Source organism: Oryctolagus cuniculus, chromosome 15 (assembly GCF_964237555.1).
Source record: "Oryctolagus cuniculus chromosome 15, mOryCun1.1, whole genome shotgun sequence".
Lineage (NCBI taxonomy): Eukaryota > Metazoa > Chordata > Mammalia > Lagomorpha > Leporidae > Oryctolagus > Oryctolagus cuniculus.
Genome location: NC_091446.1, coordinates 1,337,375 through 1,355,168, shown reverse-complemented (window position 1 = coordinate 1,355,168; position 17,794 = coordinate 1,337,375). Strand labels below are relative to the sequence as shown.

General features: G+C 59.5%; 1 protein-coding gene across 1 annotated transcript in view; it reads right to left on the bottom strand.

The window, feature by feature from the left end:
- The window catches only part of TCERG1L (transcription elongation regulator 1 like), a 159,464-nt gene that overhangs the window by 119,590 nt on the left and 22,080 nt on the right, over positions 1–17,794 (bottom strand). The window contains exon 4 of the mRNA XM_070058271.1: positions 1,557–1,736. Within this exon, the coding sequence (XP_069914372.1) occupies positions 1,557–1,736 (180 nt within the window). The remainder of the gene's footprint in view (positions 1–1,556; positions 1,737–17,794) is intronic.

Sequence of the window (17,794 nt, the reverse complement as noted above, 5' to 3'; positions counted from 1 at the left end):
TGCTACTGAACTAGCGGATGGAAGATCTCTCTCTCTCTAACTCTTTCAAATAAATATTTTTAAAAAACGGGGGGGGGGGGGGGGGGCTGTGGCCTTTCCAGTAAAGCCAGCACGGCTCATCAGCAGGTAAATGGCCGCGCATGGCTTTTGGGGGCTCCGCCTGAGCAGGGAGCGGCCCGCTCGGAGAGGAGCTCCTGCCCTGGCCCAGCCTGCCCTGCTGTGGGCGCTGCCCCCACACTCCCCCCAGGACACTGCGTCCTGCTCCTACTCCTGCCCACTCCGCCTGTCCGGAGGCTCCCAGCAGCTGCCTGTGAGGACATCCCGGACGGACAAGCTCCACTCCCCTCTCTCCTCTCCGTCATGTAGAACTTCACAAGGTTTCCGCCACTACGGACACAGCCAGCCTCTCAGGAGCTCCTGCGTAAGCTCAGAACAGCATCGCAGGTGGCCACGCCGCCCCGAGGAGCCCCCACATTCAAGATCACCCTGGGTAGAGCCCAAGGCAGACCCAACAGCTGTGTCAGACCTGGCCATGGGCCCCGGCGCGGGCCCAGGCCGCGCGCATTCCAAGCTCAGCCTGCAGCCTGCACGCCAGGGCAGGGCCTGTGGCACCAACGCCCAGGTCCAGGCACCTCGCACACCCCTGTGGGCCACGCCCCCCATGGTTTTGACAGCTGCCTGGGTGTGCATGGTGGCCAACTGGGTTACAGAACCGTGCAGAACACAGACATGAAAAGACGCCTAATTCTTCACTTGATGAGTCGCACACAAGGCCTGGAAGCGAAGCGCCGGGTTTGGCTCTAAGATAAATTTTCCCGGACAACGGCAGGTCGCCTGTAATAAGTGCCAACAGGCCGATGCATTTTAACCAGCATCTTGCCACAGCTCTGAGCCACTTTCCACACAGATATTAGTCATGCATTTTATTTATTTCCCCGTCATATCCTACACACGCTTCCACCAGCTTGCTAAAATACAAGTTGGATTTTGTTCCTGAGAATACAACGTCCTCGTGACCCACTAATAAATCAAACTGATGTGGAAATGTGGCCGCTGACACCCCAGGAGAAAGAGACCACGTCACACACGCCGAAGCAAAGCCGACAGACCAAGGCCACTCCCGCAAGCCGCAGAGGGAAACCAGCGATCCGTCTTCCTGCCAGGCACGGCAGGTGCACACGCAGAGGTGTCTGTGTCACAGCCCAGTGCCGGACCCCGTCCCGAGCACACGGCACCCAAGGCACGCAGTGCCGTGCTCCGTGGGAGATAACCACAAACGTCCCCACTGTCAGGGCGCGTGCGCCTTCCCGGGGACTGGAACAGGAAGTCTCACTTCTGCAAACAACTCTGGCCCACTGAAGGCTCGGGCAGGGGGAGCGTCTGTGCAGCTGGAATCCAGCAAACCCCTCTCCCCCGACCCAGCCCACCGCCCCTCCTCGCAGCTGCGCTTGAACCCCACAACCGTGCGTCCAGGGCTGGAGGCAGCTGACTGGGACATGGAGGGACTGGGGGCAGCCAGCCCGCCCCGCCCCAGGGGAGCTGCACTCTGTACCTACCTGGGAAGGGGGCCGTCCACAGGGGTATGGCAATGGGCGCCAGCGTCAGGAAGTGGCATGGCTGCACACTGGCGGGCGGCGGGCCCCGGAGGCCCTCAGGCTCCACGGAGACCATGGCGGCTGCGGTGATGGCAATGGTGGGGCTGCTGCTGGCCGACTTGAGGCTGCTGTGGCAAACACCTGCGGAGGAGGGAGGCGAGGTCAGAGGCCAGAGGCGTCTGCAGGGGGCGGGTTCTCGTTGCTATGAGGACCCCAAACCCAGAAAACCAGCAAGAGGGCTGCCGCCCCATCGAGTGGACACCCATGCTGTGCCGCTGACCCCAGGACACACATGGAGAGGAGTCCTCCCTGGGTCTGCCGCGCCCCTGCCACACAGGTGTCACCCTGGCATTCACTGAGCCCCAGAGCTCGCATCACCAGGGCAGGGGTGGGACCTGCATTGCCCACTTGGAAACAACTCAGCTGCGTGGACGTGTGGGGCCGCATCGTCAAGAAGGGGCGGTGGGGGCCAGGGAGGCCTGTGGGAGGTCCAGGGCCAGGCCGTGCGGGTCAACGGCTCGTGATCTTGCTCTGGGCCAGGTGGGCGTGGGAGGACGTGGAGGGTTAGGGGCCCATCCCGGCTGCTGTTTGCGCACACAGCCAGGGAACACTCAGGGCCAGGCCCCCGGCGCTGCATCCCCAGGAAGCAGTTCAGACTGGAGACAGAGATTTGGAGGCAAAACAGAAAGGCATTAATAGCATGATATCAGACACATCTCCAATAAAACTACGTGGGAAAAATGAAAGGAAGGCTTCAGACCGAGAACATTCTAGACACAGAATCGCAGCTGATTTTCTCCAGTCCTTGTTGTCTTTTTCTCTGTCTCCCTAATTCCCTATGATGGTCATGTTCAGATTTCTCTAATTAAATTTATTTTTCATAGAACAGACTTACAGAGCAGGAAGTACAGAGAGTCCCCAGGCAGGGCCGTGGCCCAGTTCCCTCGCTCCCTCGCTCGGTACTGTGGACGAGCCAAGAGTGACACCGCATCCACCATCCAGTGCCACAGGCTCCAGCAGGGAGTGCGCCCCGGGGGCTGCGACAACGGGACAGGGCAGGCATCCACAGCACTGCACACACGGCCGGGGCCTCCTGCCTGCAGCACCGGGTCCAGCCGTCCCTGGCAGCCCCTGACCTCACAGTCCACTCGACCCTGCCTTTTCCAGAAGCTCCCGTGATTGAGAGCATGAGCTCTCTCAGACCGCACCTTCTCTTAGCAACACGCGTGCAGGTCCGCCGCGTCCCGCACGGCCTGACAGCCCAGAGTGCGCCCCTGCTTCTCCATTCTCCCATGGAAGGCGTCACGCACGCTTCCGGGCTCGGCAATCAAGAACGAGGCTGTGGTGAGCATCCACGTGCCGACCTCTGTGTGGACCCAAGTCTTCCGCGCCTTTGGGTAAGGAGGAGCGGGCACGGCTGACGGCGCGCGTGGATTCCTCGATGCGGGAGCCTGCCCGCAGGACGGTGAGCGAGGGACCTGATCCACAGCTGCCTGCACTCGCTGCTCTCAGTGTCTGGATCCCGGCCGCTCTAACAGCTGCACAGACTTCAAGTCAGAAAACACGGGCGGGCTAACCTGCCGCGGGCGACACTGGCACCCGTGTCTGCTCTGTTCCCACCAGCTCCCTGATGATGAACCCGAGAACGCAGCCAAAGATGGCCCAGGGCTGAGTCCCTGCCGCCACGTGAGAGACCGGCTGGAGCTCCTGGCCCGTCTTGGCCCAGCACAGCCCTGGTCCTCGTAGCAATTTAGGGAGTGAACCAGTGGATACAGTTAACTCTGTGTCGCTCCCTCTCCCTCTGTTGCTCTGCCTTTCAAATAAATAAATAAATAAATCTTAAGAAAAACAAAGTCAGAAAAGATGTATCATCTTAAAGAAAGCACACTACAGAAATTCATCAAATAAACACATGTATAAAACCACACACGTGAAAACACGTGTCGAAGTGTCCCTGTGGCCTCTGCAGCTGAGCCCGTGGTCCTCCACTCTCGGTTTCCCATGGCCGTGGCCAGCTGTGGGGACAGCACCACGGCCGTGGGCCTGCGTGGCTTTTCCTGTCCTCATCATTAAGGGCCCCCGGAGCCACCGCCGGGGGCAGCCACACCTCTCATCTGCCGCATCGCCGCCCCCACAGCCACCGCCACAGCCCCAGCAGCCGCACACCAGCAGGCAAGTATCCGGGTGTCACCATGGGGGGCACAGAATCGCGGCTATGCTCCTGCCCGTGAACAGAGGCCGCGGAAAGCCATCACGCCCTCCACAGCCCTGCTCAGACGTCTCCTGTGCCCCTGGGACTTCTCCCCCATCAGGATCATTCCCCCCCCCCCCCGGCTGCTGTAAGCGTCGCGGGAACCCTCCGCCTGCTCTGTGACCCTCTGCAGGGGACCCAGGCGGAGTGTGCTTGCTGGGAGGCAGGGGTGAGGCAGGAGGGGGCGGTCCCAGCACAACCTGGGGGACTCTGCAGACTCATGGGAGCCACTGGGGGCTCCCCCTGCACAAGATGAAGGGTAGGAGAGGAGGGGCTGAGAGGGCAGAGCCTGCCCTGCACCCCCAGTTCCATCAGGCCCAGGAGCCTCCGGAAACCAGCCTTGGTCGGCCTACCCCCAGAGTGCTGGGCCCTCAGCCCACAGCCGGACCCACACTGGGCCTGCAAGGACAGCCCCTGGCCGGGTGCCTCCTGCTGCTGCTCTGCAGGACCACACACCACAGGGCAGGCGGCCAGAACCCACCAGGGCCCTCCATCCACAGCAGGTGTGAGGGACGCCCTGCTGGGCACTGCCCACAGACTGGAACCTCTGGAGCCCCACTCTGGCTAAAATCCTAACCAGCCAGTGGTTCCCGAGGCAGGGGGCCTCCCCACACAGGCTGGGCACTCAGCCAGCTGCCCGGGCCTGGAGGAGCCGGCCAAGGACGCACCTTCACGCCGTCATGCTCCGTGCACACCTGCATGCCTACCTGTGGTGCCTTCACCCCATTCTTTCTCCGTGGCAACTGCGGCCTGGGTCCCCTCGAGGCCACCTCTACAGGGCCCTCTCCCAGCTCTGAGTCAGGGCCAGGGCTCTGTCATTCCCCACCCCCATCCCTCCCTCGCCCGAATCCCCGGCAGGGCCAGGACCCCGGATGGGGCTGCTCCACCTGGACTCCCTGCTTCTCCCTGGGGGAAAAGGCAAAGGGAACTCGATCTTCCTCCAGTTCCAGGCTCTTGTCTATACCACGGCAGAAGCCGCCGACGGCTCAGCCCCTGTGCCGTGGGCTTGGGGCTGGCAGTGGCCGGCTCCCAGCTCCCCTGAGCCCCTACAGGGCAAGCTCCCCATGGTCACCCATGCACCCACAGGGTGCAACTCACCATGGCCAGGTGTCCACTGGGCTACCAGAGGCCCCTCAGGGACACAGGGTGGCCAGAGGGACCACACACTTGTGGAGCAGGAAGGAGAAGACCTTGAAATAACCACCATTGCAACACCTGACCCTGAGGCGGGGTCACTGCGAGTGCTTCCGTCAGTCACGGCTTCGGGGGAATTCGTGTCTCACAAGCTTCAGGGGGAGAAGATGCCCCCCTACCCCCGTGCATGGGCTCCAGTGACCCCCCTGCTGGTCTCGATGAAGGTGACCTTTGACCACGAGTGAGAACACAACCAAGGGGCTTTGAAAGACAATGGCGAGAGAGAGCTGCCTGGACAGAGCTGAACCTGCCTCATCACCTGTGGTCCTGCTGCTCAGATCATCCGTCAACTAAAGGCAAAAGGAACAAGAGACCCTTACCTGTCTCTTTAAAAGGAAATCCTGGGGGGCGGGCGGTGAACCCAGTGGTTGGGGCACGCGCATCTCACGTGGGAGAGCTCGGGGCTGAGTCCCGGCCTCCTGTGCACCTGCCACCCACCTGGGCCTGGGTGGAGTTCCTGCTCCCAGCTTTTGATCCCAGCCCAGCCCACGCCATTGTGGGCATCTGGGGAGTGGACCAGCAGATGGGAGCTCGCTCTCTCCATCCATCTGTCCCTCTCTTTGTGTGTGTCTCTCTCAAACATAATAAAATAAATAAAGTCTTTAAAATTAAAAAAAAAAAGCACTGGGAAAGATGGTTTAAAATCTGCTTTGACTCCAGTTGGCTGCCCGGGGGCGGGGGTGTCAAGCAGCAGTGGCGGCGGCAGCCCCGGCCCAGCTGGCACACGGCGTGGGAGAGGAGGCCGTCTCATCCGAGGACCCCGAGGCTCCAGGTGTTTGTGACTGTGACCTCAGGCTCATCAGCACCACACCTCCCCCACACAGGAGGCTGGGGGCGGCGGGACTGTGTGCACATCACAGAACTCAGCGGGACGCCCTTCGAAGGGGACACACACAGGGCACAGCAGCCCAGCACGGAAGAGAGGGCGTGGGCCGCTGCGGTTCCTGTCTGCCTCCTCCCTGCATGTTGTCAGGTGCTGGCCCAGCATCTCCACCTGTCAGAGGCACGGCCCGACCCGGGGACCAACACAGGCAGACAGACACGCTGGGTACCAGCCACTGGGGACGCCAGCCGGGAGGCACACGGACTCAGGGAGCGCCGGGGACGCCAGCCGGGAGGCGCACGGACTCAGGGAGCGCCGGGGACGCCAGCCGCTCCCCCGAGAGCTGCCTCTCAGGCTGTGTTTGGAAGATGAGCAGGCACTCAATAAATTGTGTCGACTGATAAATAAGGATAATAACTCCCTTTCCCCAAAGGGATGCTGAGAATCCCTCAGTAGAGTAAATAAACAGTGAGATAAGATAGGTCCAGCCAGAGGAGAAAAAACTGCTAAGCCAGCTGAGAGATAAGCCAGAAATGCTATCCCGTAAGGATTACTTATAAAATCAATGTTTTAAGCAAAACAGTAATTAACTGTGTGCTTCCCTTGAAGACAGCCTGCGGGCAGGGGGAGCAGCAGCCCAGAGGCCCAGCCCCAGGCAGGTGGCCGCCACTGCTGCCCTCCCCCTTCTCTCCTTACCAACGTGCAAAGGAGCCTCATTGCCTACCTCAGCTGGGGGGGGGGGGGCCCTGCCAGCCACAAGGACTCCCGGTGCCAGGCGCTGGTGCCATCCTTGCACTGGCATCAGGCCGACCCCACTGCACAGTGCCAGGCCCAGCCCCCAGCGAAGCCCTGCCTCCTCCCCTCCAATTCACCCCAGAGGACTCAAGAACCCTGCAGGGCGTCTGTGTGCCCACCCAGGACAACAGACACGGAGGCCCCCATCCCGGGGGTCGTGGATGCACGCAGAACCGCATGGCTTCAGGGACACGGCTGGCGCTGCCACGGCTGGCACTGGTGGCCCTGGAGAAATGAGCCGTGGGAGCCGCAGGGTTCTTGTCTTCATGCAAGAAAGAATTTAGGCACAAGACAGAGAGTGAATACGGTTTTACTGGGGATAGGGCATCTGTCAGAACGAAAGGGACAGACAGAGAGCCCAGTCATTCGGATGGGGGGAGAGCAAGGCTACACGGCTGGGTGGAGAGAAAACACCTGGGCAGGCAGGCGGGCAGGCAGGCAAGCGGGCAGGCGGGCAGGTGGGCGGCTCAGCAGAGAGCAGAGAGCCGAGTGCACAGTCTTTGTCTGGACTCCTGGGAGTCCCCTTATCCCTCCCCCTTCTCCTCCAGGACAGAAGATGGGGAGCCCTGGCAGAAGGGTTTGTCGGGTAAAAATTAGCAAATTCCTCCCCAGATTTGCTGGTGCTGGGCAGAGCAGAGGGGCTTCCCCTAGGGCATCAGTGAAAGCTGTATTGCCCCAAGTTATCCGTCAGGTAACCCATTTGGTCCTGAGGAGAGAATTCTCCTGGGAGCTTCCTTGGGGGAAGGGCTGGGACCACCTGGGAGGGTACCAGGGTCTGGGCAGGGCTTGGAAGGGCAGGAGGCTGGGCGTCTGCGGCTTCCACAGCAGGTTCTGGTCTCTTCAGGCCCCCTCACACACTCGTAGGCTGACTTTAACGTCCTCCCTAACACTGCCCAGAGGCAGGCTGGCTGTTGACGCTCCTGGCACAGCCTGCGAACCCTGGCTCCCATCCAGCAGCTGAGGGCTGCTTTTCCTGGGGCTCGCAGGAGAGGGAGGGAGAGAGAGGACGGTGTCCATGGGAACCAGGCTGGTGGGGCGAGCAGGGCCTGCAGGGCCCTCGGCGTCAGACTGCAAGCACCAGGCCCCGCTCAGCACAAGTGCCCGGTGGCCACACTGGCGGCTCACTGGATTCTCTCCTCTCTGCCATGTTCTGGACAGAACTGGCACCAGAGCAGTGCCAGGCCCAGACCTCCTGTGCGCCCTCCTGTGCGCCAGCCACACGGGGTCTCAGCTGTGGCACCCCCCTCCTCTATAAGGCACCGCGGGCCACATGCTACACACAAAGGGTCACATAGTAGGGTCCAGCTGCTTCCCTCGGAACACACGCACCCCTGAGCACCATAGGAGACACCAGAGAAAGATCCGGAAACAGCATCTTCGTGGTTCAAGTGAAGCAGACAGAGAAGTAGACGGGAGCAGGAGAGGGAGGCGGTGGTCAGGGGAGCAGGAGAGGGAGGCTGCACCGCGCGGTGCTAGGGGCCCAGAGCCGCAGAGCAGAGGGCTCAGATGCCTTCACACCCACCCATCCCAGGGTCTGTGGATCCGAGAGTTGGCAGGGCCCCGCACCCAGGCAGGGGCTGTGGCCTCTCTGTCCCCAGGCAGCAGCAAGGCCACGGAACTCCTAGGAAGTGGCTCCTCCCTGTGTCTCCTTCCTGCAGGACCTGGCCAGGCGCGGTGAGGATGGAGGAGGTGGCCCTGGCCCTGGGGGTGGGGAGAGAGAGGCTGGGGTGGGGTCACCAACAAGGGCAGCCTGATGTCGCCCTCAAGCCTGGGGACCCTCGCTCAGGCAGTTCTATCATCTGACCCCCAGCCCGGGCCACAGCGCCCCTAGATGTCAGCAGAGCCCATCCTGGGACCCCTCGAGGGTCCAGCATGGCCAGGGCAGCCATGTTGGAGGCCCAGTAGTGGCCACACACAGTGGAGAGGTTTTGGTGGCTTTGCTGTGGGCCGATGCCTTTTCTGGATGTCACCCCTGCCTCCTGGAACCTGGGCAGGGGTCTCTGGGCCTTTGCCTCTCAGCGAGGAGGAAACCTTCCAGGCAAGGAAGCTGCGGACACTGCTCCTTAAAAGATGCCTCTCAGAGGCCGTGGCCACGACTAATCCTGCTCTGCCTCCCCACGGCCCCGGGACCCTCAGCTGGGTCTCCTTGCATGGAGCTGAGGGGCATAGCTGTGGGGCCTGAAGACATCAGCTCGGAATGTCCCCCTGGGACCCACCATGTGCAAGCACTCCCACCGCCCAATACATGCATGCGCACACATGCACAAACACGCACACACATATGTGCACACACGCTCACACACATGCACACACAGAGAGGAAGCTGACATGGCCAGGCACTCACTGCCACCCACATGGAGCGGCTCCCCTACTCGGCGGTGCACAGAACCGGGCGAGGATGCGAAGGCAGAGACCCACTGGGCTCTGCACCCAGTGAGGCAGCTAAGTTCATTATTTGACGATTTCAGGTAACTTGGTGCCCGTTCATTTGCATATTCATGTCACTAAAACCTGAGAGTATCAGTTACACCACCCAGAGGAACACTCGTGGCTGATGCTGGGCTACCTCCACATGTCCGGTCCCAGACGCCAGGGCAGAGGCCAGGGAGACAAGGTGGGGCTCCCTTCCTGGGACACGAACACGCTGGCCGCACCTGCTGGGGAGGAGGGGCCGCTGGGCCCTGAGCTCCACCACAGGAAGGAGCCGGGCAGGCATGGACGGTGGCGACGTGGTGCAGCGTGTGGCCCCAGCTGGACTGGAGGGCCGGCTTGGAAGAGCTCCCTGCTTCCCTGGGGTTCAGAATCCCAGACAAGCCCACCCCATCTTGGTGACTCAGACTCCTGAGAGGGGCTGTGCCTATGGATACCCCCGGTATACAGTAGGTGCCTAACAAATACAAGTTGGCCGGGTGCTTCCTGAAGGATCACCCGTCGGGGGTCCCCCAGCTGCCCGGCATGTGAGCTCACTCCTGAGAGGGGCCGACCCTGGGGGTTCCACAATAGCCCCTGGGGCAGGGCCCCCAGGATGAGCCCACCTGAGGCTACAGAGACCAGAGGTCAACCTTCCACCCCACAATGGGGACGTGCAGTCCACAAGCACGGCCGGCAGCCCCTGACCTCTGCCCCCAACCACAGCCGGTGCTGCCACCTTGGGAGCGGTGCGAGGCCTCGGCGGGGAAGGGGCTGCCAGGCACTGTCCCCACTGCTTCGTTACACTCGGGGCTCACAGGGCGCACGCCCCCCTCCCACCTGCCTCACAGCCCTGGGCACGGACGAGGGCAGGGAATGCGTCTCGGCAGACGTGCGCCACAGTCAAGCAGCCAAGGGTTCTGCAGAACCCCCCTCTCAGCTGTTATGAAATTAACGTGATTGAAGGCCACGTGACACATCCCAAACACGCTTTTCCACTCTGTACCCGCCAGGGCAGCTCTGCTCCCGGATGTCCCTAGGAAGCTGCCGACTTCCAAGACCACGCAGGACAAGGATGGGCCTTTCGCAGGGCCAGATCCACGAGGCCACACGGAGGACCCGACCCCTCACCACACCTGGGCAGCTGTGGCTGGCTTGCGTCACTGGACTACTTTTCAGTGCCATTTAACCAGGAACAACGGTGGGTGTCCCTGGAGGCCTGCGGCCTGAGTCAGACGAGATGGGAGATTCTAGCGTCACAGCCACGTGGCGGCACCAAGAACAGCAACCTCGTGAAGCTAAGGCAGCCGGAGCGCACTCGCACCTGCAGACCTGGCCGGTCTGTGATGTCCGCACCCTGCCAGGGACAAACTGGCTTCAAACTGGGACCAGCGCTGCGGCACAGCAGGTAAAGCCACCGCCTGCAATGCGGGCATTCCACATGAGCACCAGTTCGAGTCCCGGCTGCTCCACTTCCAATCCAGCTCTCTGCTAATGGCCTGGGAAAAGCAGCGGAAGATGGTCCAAGTGTTCGGGTCCTGGGCTAATGCAGGCCACGGTCTCTCTTTGGTCTGGGACCTATTCCTGATGGGGTGTGGGCTGGTGTGGCCGATGTCACTTCCTCCAGGGCCCGCACTTTGCTCCTGATGGCTCTCCTGGCCCTTCCGGAGCTTGAAGTCCCAGGGCCTCTGGGGCTGGCCTGACTGGGCACCGTCCAGTGGAAAGTGTTGTAACCAACGCGGAGGAGCTGGGAAGGTGTGCGCCTGCAGCCAAGCCTCAGGCGACCAAGACACGCACTGTCCTGCCCTCCCCGCTCCCTGGCCCACCTCCTGCTTGCACTGCCAAGGTCACGTTGCCCCCAGGGGTGCAGTCTGTGCTCTCAGGAAAATGGGTGCTGTGGGCGAGATCCTGTCCATGCGTCACGGGGTTAGCAGAACCCACGAGCTGCTCATGGCACTGAGCTCCATGAAGCATAGGCTTGGGCAGGTGCACACATGTGCAGACACACGCGTGTGCTCACACATGCCTGCTCTCCATATGGTTGGGATGTGGGCCCCTGGGCAGCCTCGGAGAGGCACGAGATGGGCTCGAGATGGGCCGTGGTGACCCTGCTGTCAACAGAGGCCATCCCAGGCCAGTGGCAGCGAGTGCTGCTGACTCAGCTCCAGGGGACGAAGCAAAGTGTCGCCACTCAGGGGAGCCCAGCACGCGGTCCCTCGCCTCCCTCGTCTGACTCACGATCCACCTCTTGACCCCTAGTCAAGGACCAGGAGTTTACCCGGCAAGAGGCAGACACCCCCAACAGAGCACTCAGTTTGAGGCCTGATGCTGGCTCCTAACTCCAGCTTCCTGCTGATGCACACGCTGGCAGGCAGTGGTCATGGCCCAGGCACTTGGGTCCCTGCCACCCTAGGGGAGCCCTGGACTGAATTCCCAGCTCCTGGCCCAGTCCTAGCTGTCGTGGACATCTGAGGAGTAAACCTGTCTCTCATTCTCTCTCTCTCTGTGTGTGTGTGTGTGTGTGTGTGTGTGTGTGATCCCCATCTCTCTCTATCAAATACTTTTAGAAAATTCACATTCAAGGCCGGCACCGTGGCTCACTTGGCTAATCCTCTGCCTGAGGCGCCAGCACCCCAGGTTCTAGTCCCGGCCGGGGCACCGGATTCTGTCTGGTTGCTCCTCTACCAGGCCAGCTCTCTGCTGTGGCCCGGGAGTGCAGTGGAGGATGGCCCAGGTGCTTGGGCCCTGCACCCCATGGGAGACCAGGAGAAGCACCTGGCTCCTGGCTTCGGATCAGCATGGTGTGCCGGCTGCAGCGCACCAGCCACAGCAGCCATTGGGGGGTTGAACCAACAGAAAAGGAAGACCTTTCTCTCTGTCTCTCTCTCTCTCTCACTGTCCACTCTGCCTGTCAAAAAATAAATAAATAAAATATTAAAAAAGAAAATTCACATTAGAGTGACTACTTGCGGGCCACTCATGCAAGGCCGTGTCCATGTGCACAGGCCTCCGCTCCTGACCTCCGAGGCAATCCACTACCAACAGCAGGACCCCACTTCTCCGCACGTCGCAGGCCCTGCTCTCTTCCCAGTCGACCCAGTCTGCCTTTCACTAGGCCAGCGACGCCTCCTGAGGGTCTGCCGTGCGTGAGGTGAGGGCTCTCAGTGATGCATGGTGGGGGTGCCTGCGGCCCCCACCCACACCCACCCGAGCAAGTCTGCCGTGCAGGTGCTTCCCTCTACCGTGGAGAATGAACGCAAACAGGCCAATTAGATCAAAGAGAGTCAAGGTTCATCTCCAAGTAAAAGCAAACCACTGTGTGGAAGATGATGCCCCCTCACGCGAGTGCTCATCTTTGCTGAGAGTAAACCCCACACTGTGCAGGCTCAGGGGCCCCGGGAAGCTGGGGGGAGAGCCCACGAGCCCATTTCCCTCTTCCCACGGCGCCCAGGGCTGCACCCCTCAGTCCTTCTCGGGGAGCTTCCTCTCCTGTCCTTGGGGGGGGGGCTTCCCCTCACATCCGATCCAAAATCCCCAACGTGCCCTGCCCCCTTTGTTCTCCCACTGAGCCACGCGGGAGGAGCTTCCCTGAGCCCTGTGACCTGGAGACGTCCGGTTCTCAGCACTCCCCGTGAAGCGACGTCTTCATGAACTCAGGAGCGTGATGACGGGGACCAGGACCACGACACGCGGGGCACTCCAGGGCAGAGCATTGTTTTTCAGGCTCCTGATGCAGCCGTTTGTGAAATGTGCCGTGCAGGGCTGGAGCTCTGGCGTAGTGGGTAAAGCCGCAGCCTGCAGTGCCGGCATCCCATATGGGCGCTGGTTCTAGTCCCGGCTGCTCCACTTCTGACCCAGCTCTCTGCTGTGGCCTGGGAAAGCAGTAGAAGATGGCCCAGGTCCTTGGACTCCTGTACCAGTGCAGGAGACCGGGAAAAAGCTCCTGGCTCCTGGCTTCAGATTGGCACAGCTCCGGCTGTTGTGGCCATCTGGGAGTGAACCAGCGGATGGGAGATATCTCTCTCTCTCTCTCTCTCTCTCTCTCTGGCTCTACCTCTCTGTAACTCCGTCTTTCAAATAAATAAATCTTTAAAAATGAAGAAGAAGGGGGTGGGGAAGGGGGGGAGAGGAGGAAAATGTGCCAAGGGTGAGAAGACCTGGAGGCAGAAGTGGACGATTCCTCATCACAGGAAACGACCCAAGTGGCCCCGCGATGCAGGCCGGATCTCAACGCAAGAGCGAGCGGACAAGTGAGGGCATCCATAGCCCTCGAGTGCGAGAGCTCGCTTGTCTCTCGTGTTTGTTTTGTTCATTGCTCTACCCCACACATGTGCCGGTGCACAGCACACAGTAGGCACTCAATTTGTGTTTGTGGCATTGACTATCCATTTATATTTGCCAGGCCCTGGTGATGCCGGACTCCTGGCCAGGCCTTGGAGACCGGGCAGTGAGCAAGACAGACGGCGCCTGCCCAAGGACCCCATCCTGGCCGAGAGACCCCCCTCCCGGATTCCGAAGGAGGGAGGCAGCAGCCTGCATGCTGCAGGCGCAGTTTTCTCACAATACCACCGCCCACAGGGCCACTTCTGCAGGTCTCGAGCCTAAATTTCTGACCAAATTTAAGTTCGAGTGATTTCTGTAATTCAGGAGAATCTAAGCCCTTCCTCGTCCTTTGGCTGGCCACTCAGAGCATGTGAGACCTATAATTTGGGACAGAAAGGTGTGCCCTGTTGGTAAGTGTGTGTAGGCTAGCAAGGGAGCCAGGCCTCCCCCAGGAAGAGTCGGGCTGAGCCAAGCTCCAGCAGTGTGGCGAGCAGCCCCCCCAGGAGACTGCTGAGTGCAGGTGGATCCGCGAGTCTCCTGCCAGGACCCCACTTCTCTGTTCCCTGGAAGACGTGGGCTGCAGATGCACAGGGCACACGGGGGCCCGGCTGGCCCAGGCGCTGAGTCTAGGACTTGGGACTGAGCAGGAGATGGACCTTCAGGGCGGCCGGGCTGGCCCTGGGCTGCTGGTGCCCCCTGGTCCCACAGACACAGGCACGAAACCTCTCCAGAGAGAAGCACGGCCGACCCAGCCTGCCGAGGCTCCCAAGCGAAGCGCACGTGGCAGAGGAGAGGCCTCGCGAGCGAGAGCCAGCGAAGCGCAGACGGGGCCACCAGGGCCTCCTGCACAGGGAGCAGGACTACCGCACACGGTGCTCTCAGAGGAGCAGGAACGAGAAACGGCAGGCAGAGACGCAGACCTGAAGAGGGCGACAGGAGCTCTGGCGGCTGAGCTGCACGTGTGGGATGGACAGCCGGGGCCGCGGCCAAGGCGCTGCTGGGGTGCCCACGCCCCACGCCGAGGGCCTGAGCTGCACTCCCGACTCGGCTTCCCACTCAGGATTCCTGCTCGTGCACACCCCTGGGAGCTGTGGGTGCCGGCTCAGGTGCTCGGGTCTCTGCCGCCCACGTGAGACCCAGAAGGGGCCCAGCTCCTGGCTGCAGCCTGGCCCGGCCCTCGATGCTGCCAGCATTTGGGAAATGAAGCAGACGGAGGACATCTCTCTCTCTCTCTCTCTCTTCTCCCTCTCTCTTCTCTCTCTCTCCCTCTCTTTCTCCCCCTCTCTGTCTCCCTCTCTCTTCTCTCTCTCTCTCCTCCCTCTCTCCCTCTCTCTCTCCCTCTCTCTCTCCTCTCTCTCTCTCCCTCTCCTCTCTTCTCTCTCTCTCTCCTCTCTCTCCTCTCTTCTCTCTCCCCTCTCTCTCTCCCTGTCTCTCTCCTCCCTCCCTCTCTCTTCTCTCTCTCTCCCTCTCTCTCTCCTCCCTCTTTCTCTCTTCTCTCTCTCTTCTCTCTCTCTTCTCTCTTCTCTCTCTCTTCTCTCTGTCTCTCTGTCTCCTCCCTCTCTGTCTCTCTTCTCTCTCCTTCTCTCCCTCTCTCTTCTCTCTCTCTCTTCTCTCTCTCTTCTCTCTTCTCTCTCTCTTCTCTCTGCCTCTCTGTCTCCTCCCTCTCTCTCTCTCTTCTCTCTCTCTTCTCTCCCTCTCTCTTCTCTCTCTCTTCTCTCCCTCTCTCATTCAAATTAAATAAACAGATATTTAAATTTTTAAATAAAAAAATCATAGAGAGATAAACAACAGATTGGAGACATGGATGAAGAGAGACTTAGTAACTGGAAAACACAGCTGAAGAAATTACCCAGAATAAGCACAGAGAACAAAGACCTAAACACCCTGTGAGGAGTGAGACACAAGGAGTCCAGAATGACCAAGGTCACTCGGCTCTTAGTCAACATCTCCAGGGGGAAGCAAAGGTGAATGGGGACAAGGAGGCCCCCAGGGAGTGAAATCAGCACACACCCTGCAGGAGGCAGGTGGGTTTCTGAGAGAACTACACCTAGAGAGGTGGTAATGAAACTAAATTCCAAAGTTAAAAACAAAATATCTCGCTTACTTACTTCTGAAAGTCAGAGTTACAGAGAGGGAGAAAGAGATTCACTCACTGGTTCGTTCCCCACATGGCCACAGTGGCCAGGCCACAGCAGGAGCCAGGAGCCTCCTCCAGGTCTCCCGCATGGACGCAGGGCCCAAGCACCTAGGCCATCTTCTGCCGTCTCCCAGGCCACAGCAGGGAGCTGGACGGAAAGGGAGCAGCCGGGACAGGAACCAGCGTCCGCACGGGATGCTGGTGCCCAGGTGGCGGCTTTGCCCCACCAACAGGATCCTGGCCCAGAAACTAAAATCCTGAGAGCACTCAGAGAGAACGAGGGGGATCCTCCCGGGAACATCATTTGGACGGACAGAGAGACCCGCGTAACTCAGCGGAGGGCGTGAGACGCCGGGCATTTCCCACAGAGTGGAGGACAAAGTCACCGCCACCCGGAGAACCTGTCCTTCAGGACGAGGGAAGAATCAATGAGCATTTTCAGGTGAGAAAAAACTGACGGAATTTCCTACCCGCTAACTTTCATTGAAATAAATTCAACAGCGTCTAATAAAATAGAGGGAAAGTTATCTTGGAAGGATTATTTGAAAATACCAAGCATTTAACCACTATCCAACCTCGATAATGGTTCTCGAAGAACCAAGTAGGGAGCAGCACTAGCACCTCGCGTCTGGGTGGAGGGGACGCAGCCCGGGCCGCGCTGCCCCCTCCTGGCCCAGGGGGACACTTGGCTCAGGCTTTGGGTTTAAACCTGCGTGGCACAAGCGTAAAAAGAAATCGAGTGAATACGTCACAAACAATAAACAAAAACAATATCGTAGAATGAGAAAGTTAAGTGAACTGCAAAAACACAACACACACAACACACACACACACACACACAAGAAAGGAGAACAGAGAGAAACTGCCATACAAACCCGAGGAGGAGACGCCAGGTCCAGAGAGATCAACGGCCACGATAAAGCTGAACGGACTCACCGGGTGGAGCGGACCCCTAAGCCGAAAGTCGGAAAGGGACTCGCTTAGGTCCAGAGACACGGCACGCACAGGATGAGCACAGCGAAGCTGCAGACCCAGCCTGCGCCGGCGGAGGGGCCTGGACGCAGCCTGGGCGGTGGGAGGACACCGTGCCACAGGGCAGAAAGTGAAACTCACCAGGGAGGGAGTGCAAACACGGATGCCACCGGAGACACCGCCCACGCGGGCGACACGCCAAGGTCCCCGTGAGCAATCGTCACCACAGCGCAGTCAGGCGCACCTGTGGCTGGCACGAGGGCTCTTCAAGAAGTTCACAGAAAACGGAATTAGAAGCACGTTCCTTCTGCAGAGGGGACTGGGAAATCCACGCATGTCTCCAAAACGCACAGGGAGGTGTCTCCCCGGAAAACCACGCTCGGGCTTCAGCTTCTTGCACCAAAATAAGAGATTATCTTCTAACTCCATTTCCCCTGAACTCCCTGAAGTGTCCTCACGGCCGCAGAGTGAGAATCTGAGTAAACCACGGACCTCAGGCTGCTCCATGGGCCGTCAGAGACGGCGCTGCTGCCCTCAGCAGACACCTGTCCGTCACCAGGCAGGAGCGGGACCGTCAGGAAGACCCACAAGGCCAACCTCCACAAATGACAAATGAACTCGGCACATGGGCCACACAGCCACACTTCTCAAAATGACAAATGAAGACCAAAAATAAAATTACAGATATCCATAGATAGAAAATTTAAAAATTACCCAAAAGAAATCACAATTTAAAAATTACACTGAAAATTTACAATATGTTTAATGAAGTGATAATAAAAATACTACACTTAAATATTCATGGAAAGCAGTAAAAATGATATAAAAGGGGTCAGTGTTGCGGCATCTCGGGTTAAGCTGCCACCAGCAATGCTGGCATCCCTGTGAGTGCTGGTTCCTGTCCCGGCCGCTCCACTTCCAATCCAGCTCCCTGCTGATGGGCCCTGCACCTACGTGGGAGACCTGGATGGAGCTCCTGGCCCAGCCTTGGCCATTGCAGCCATCTGGGGAGTGAACCAGCAGGTGGAAGCTCTCTCTCTTACAAATAAATAAATAAATAAATCTTTACCAAAGGAAAATGGTGTGTAGAGAGGAAGGCACTTTACTGTCCCAAATCCTTTACTACAAGACAGAATGGACTTGCACATACACACCGTAAGGATTTAAGAAAAGGAAAAAAATAAAGAATAAACCCAAAAAGGGAGAAAATGGAGATGAGAACAGAAATCAGCAGAATCAGAAATCAGAAAAACATCTGGATGTGCACGGGAAATATTTGAGGCCTTTTTTGAGGA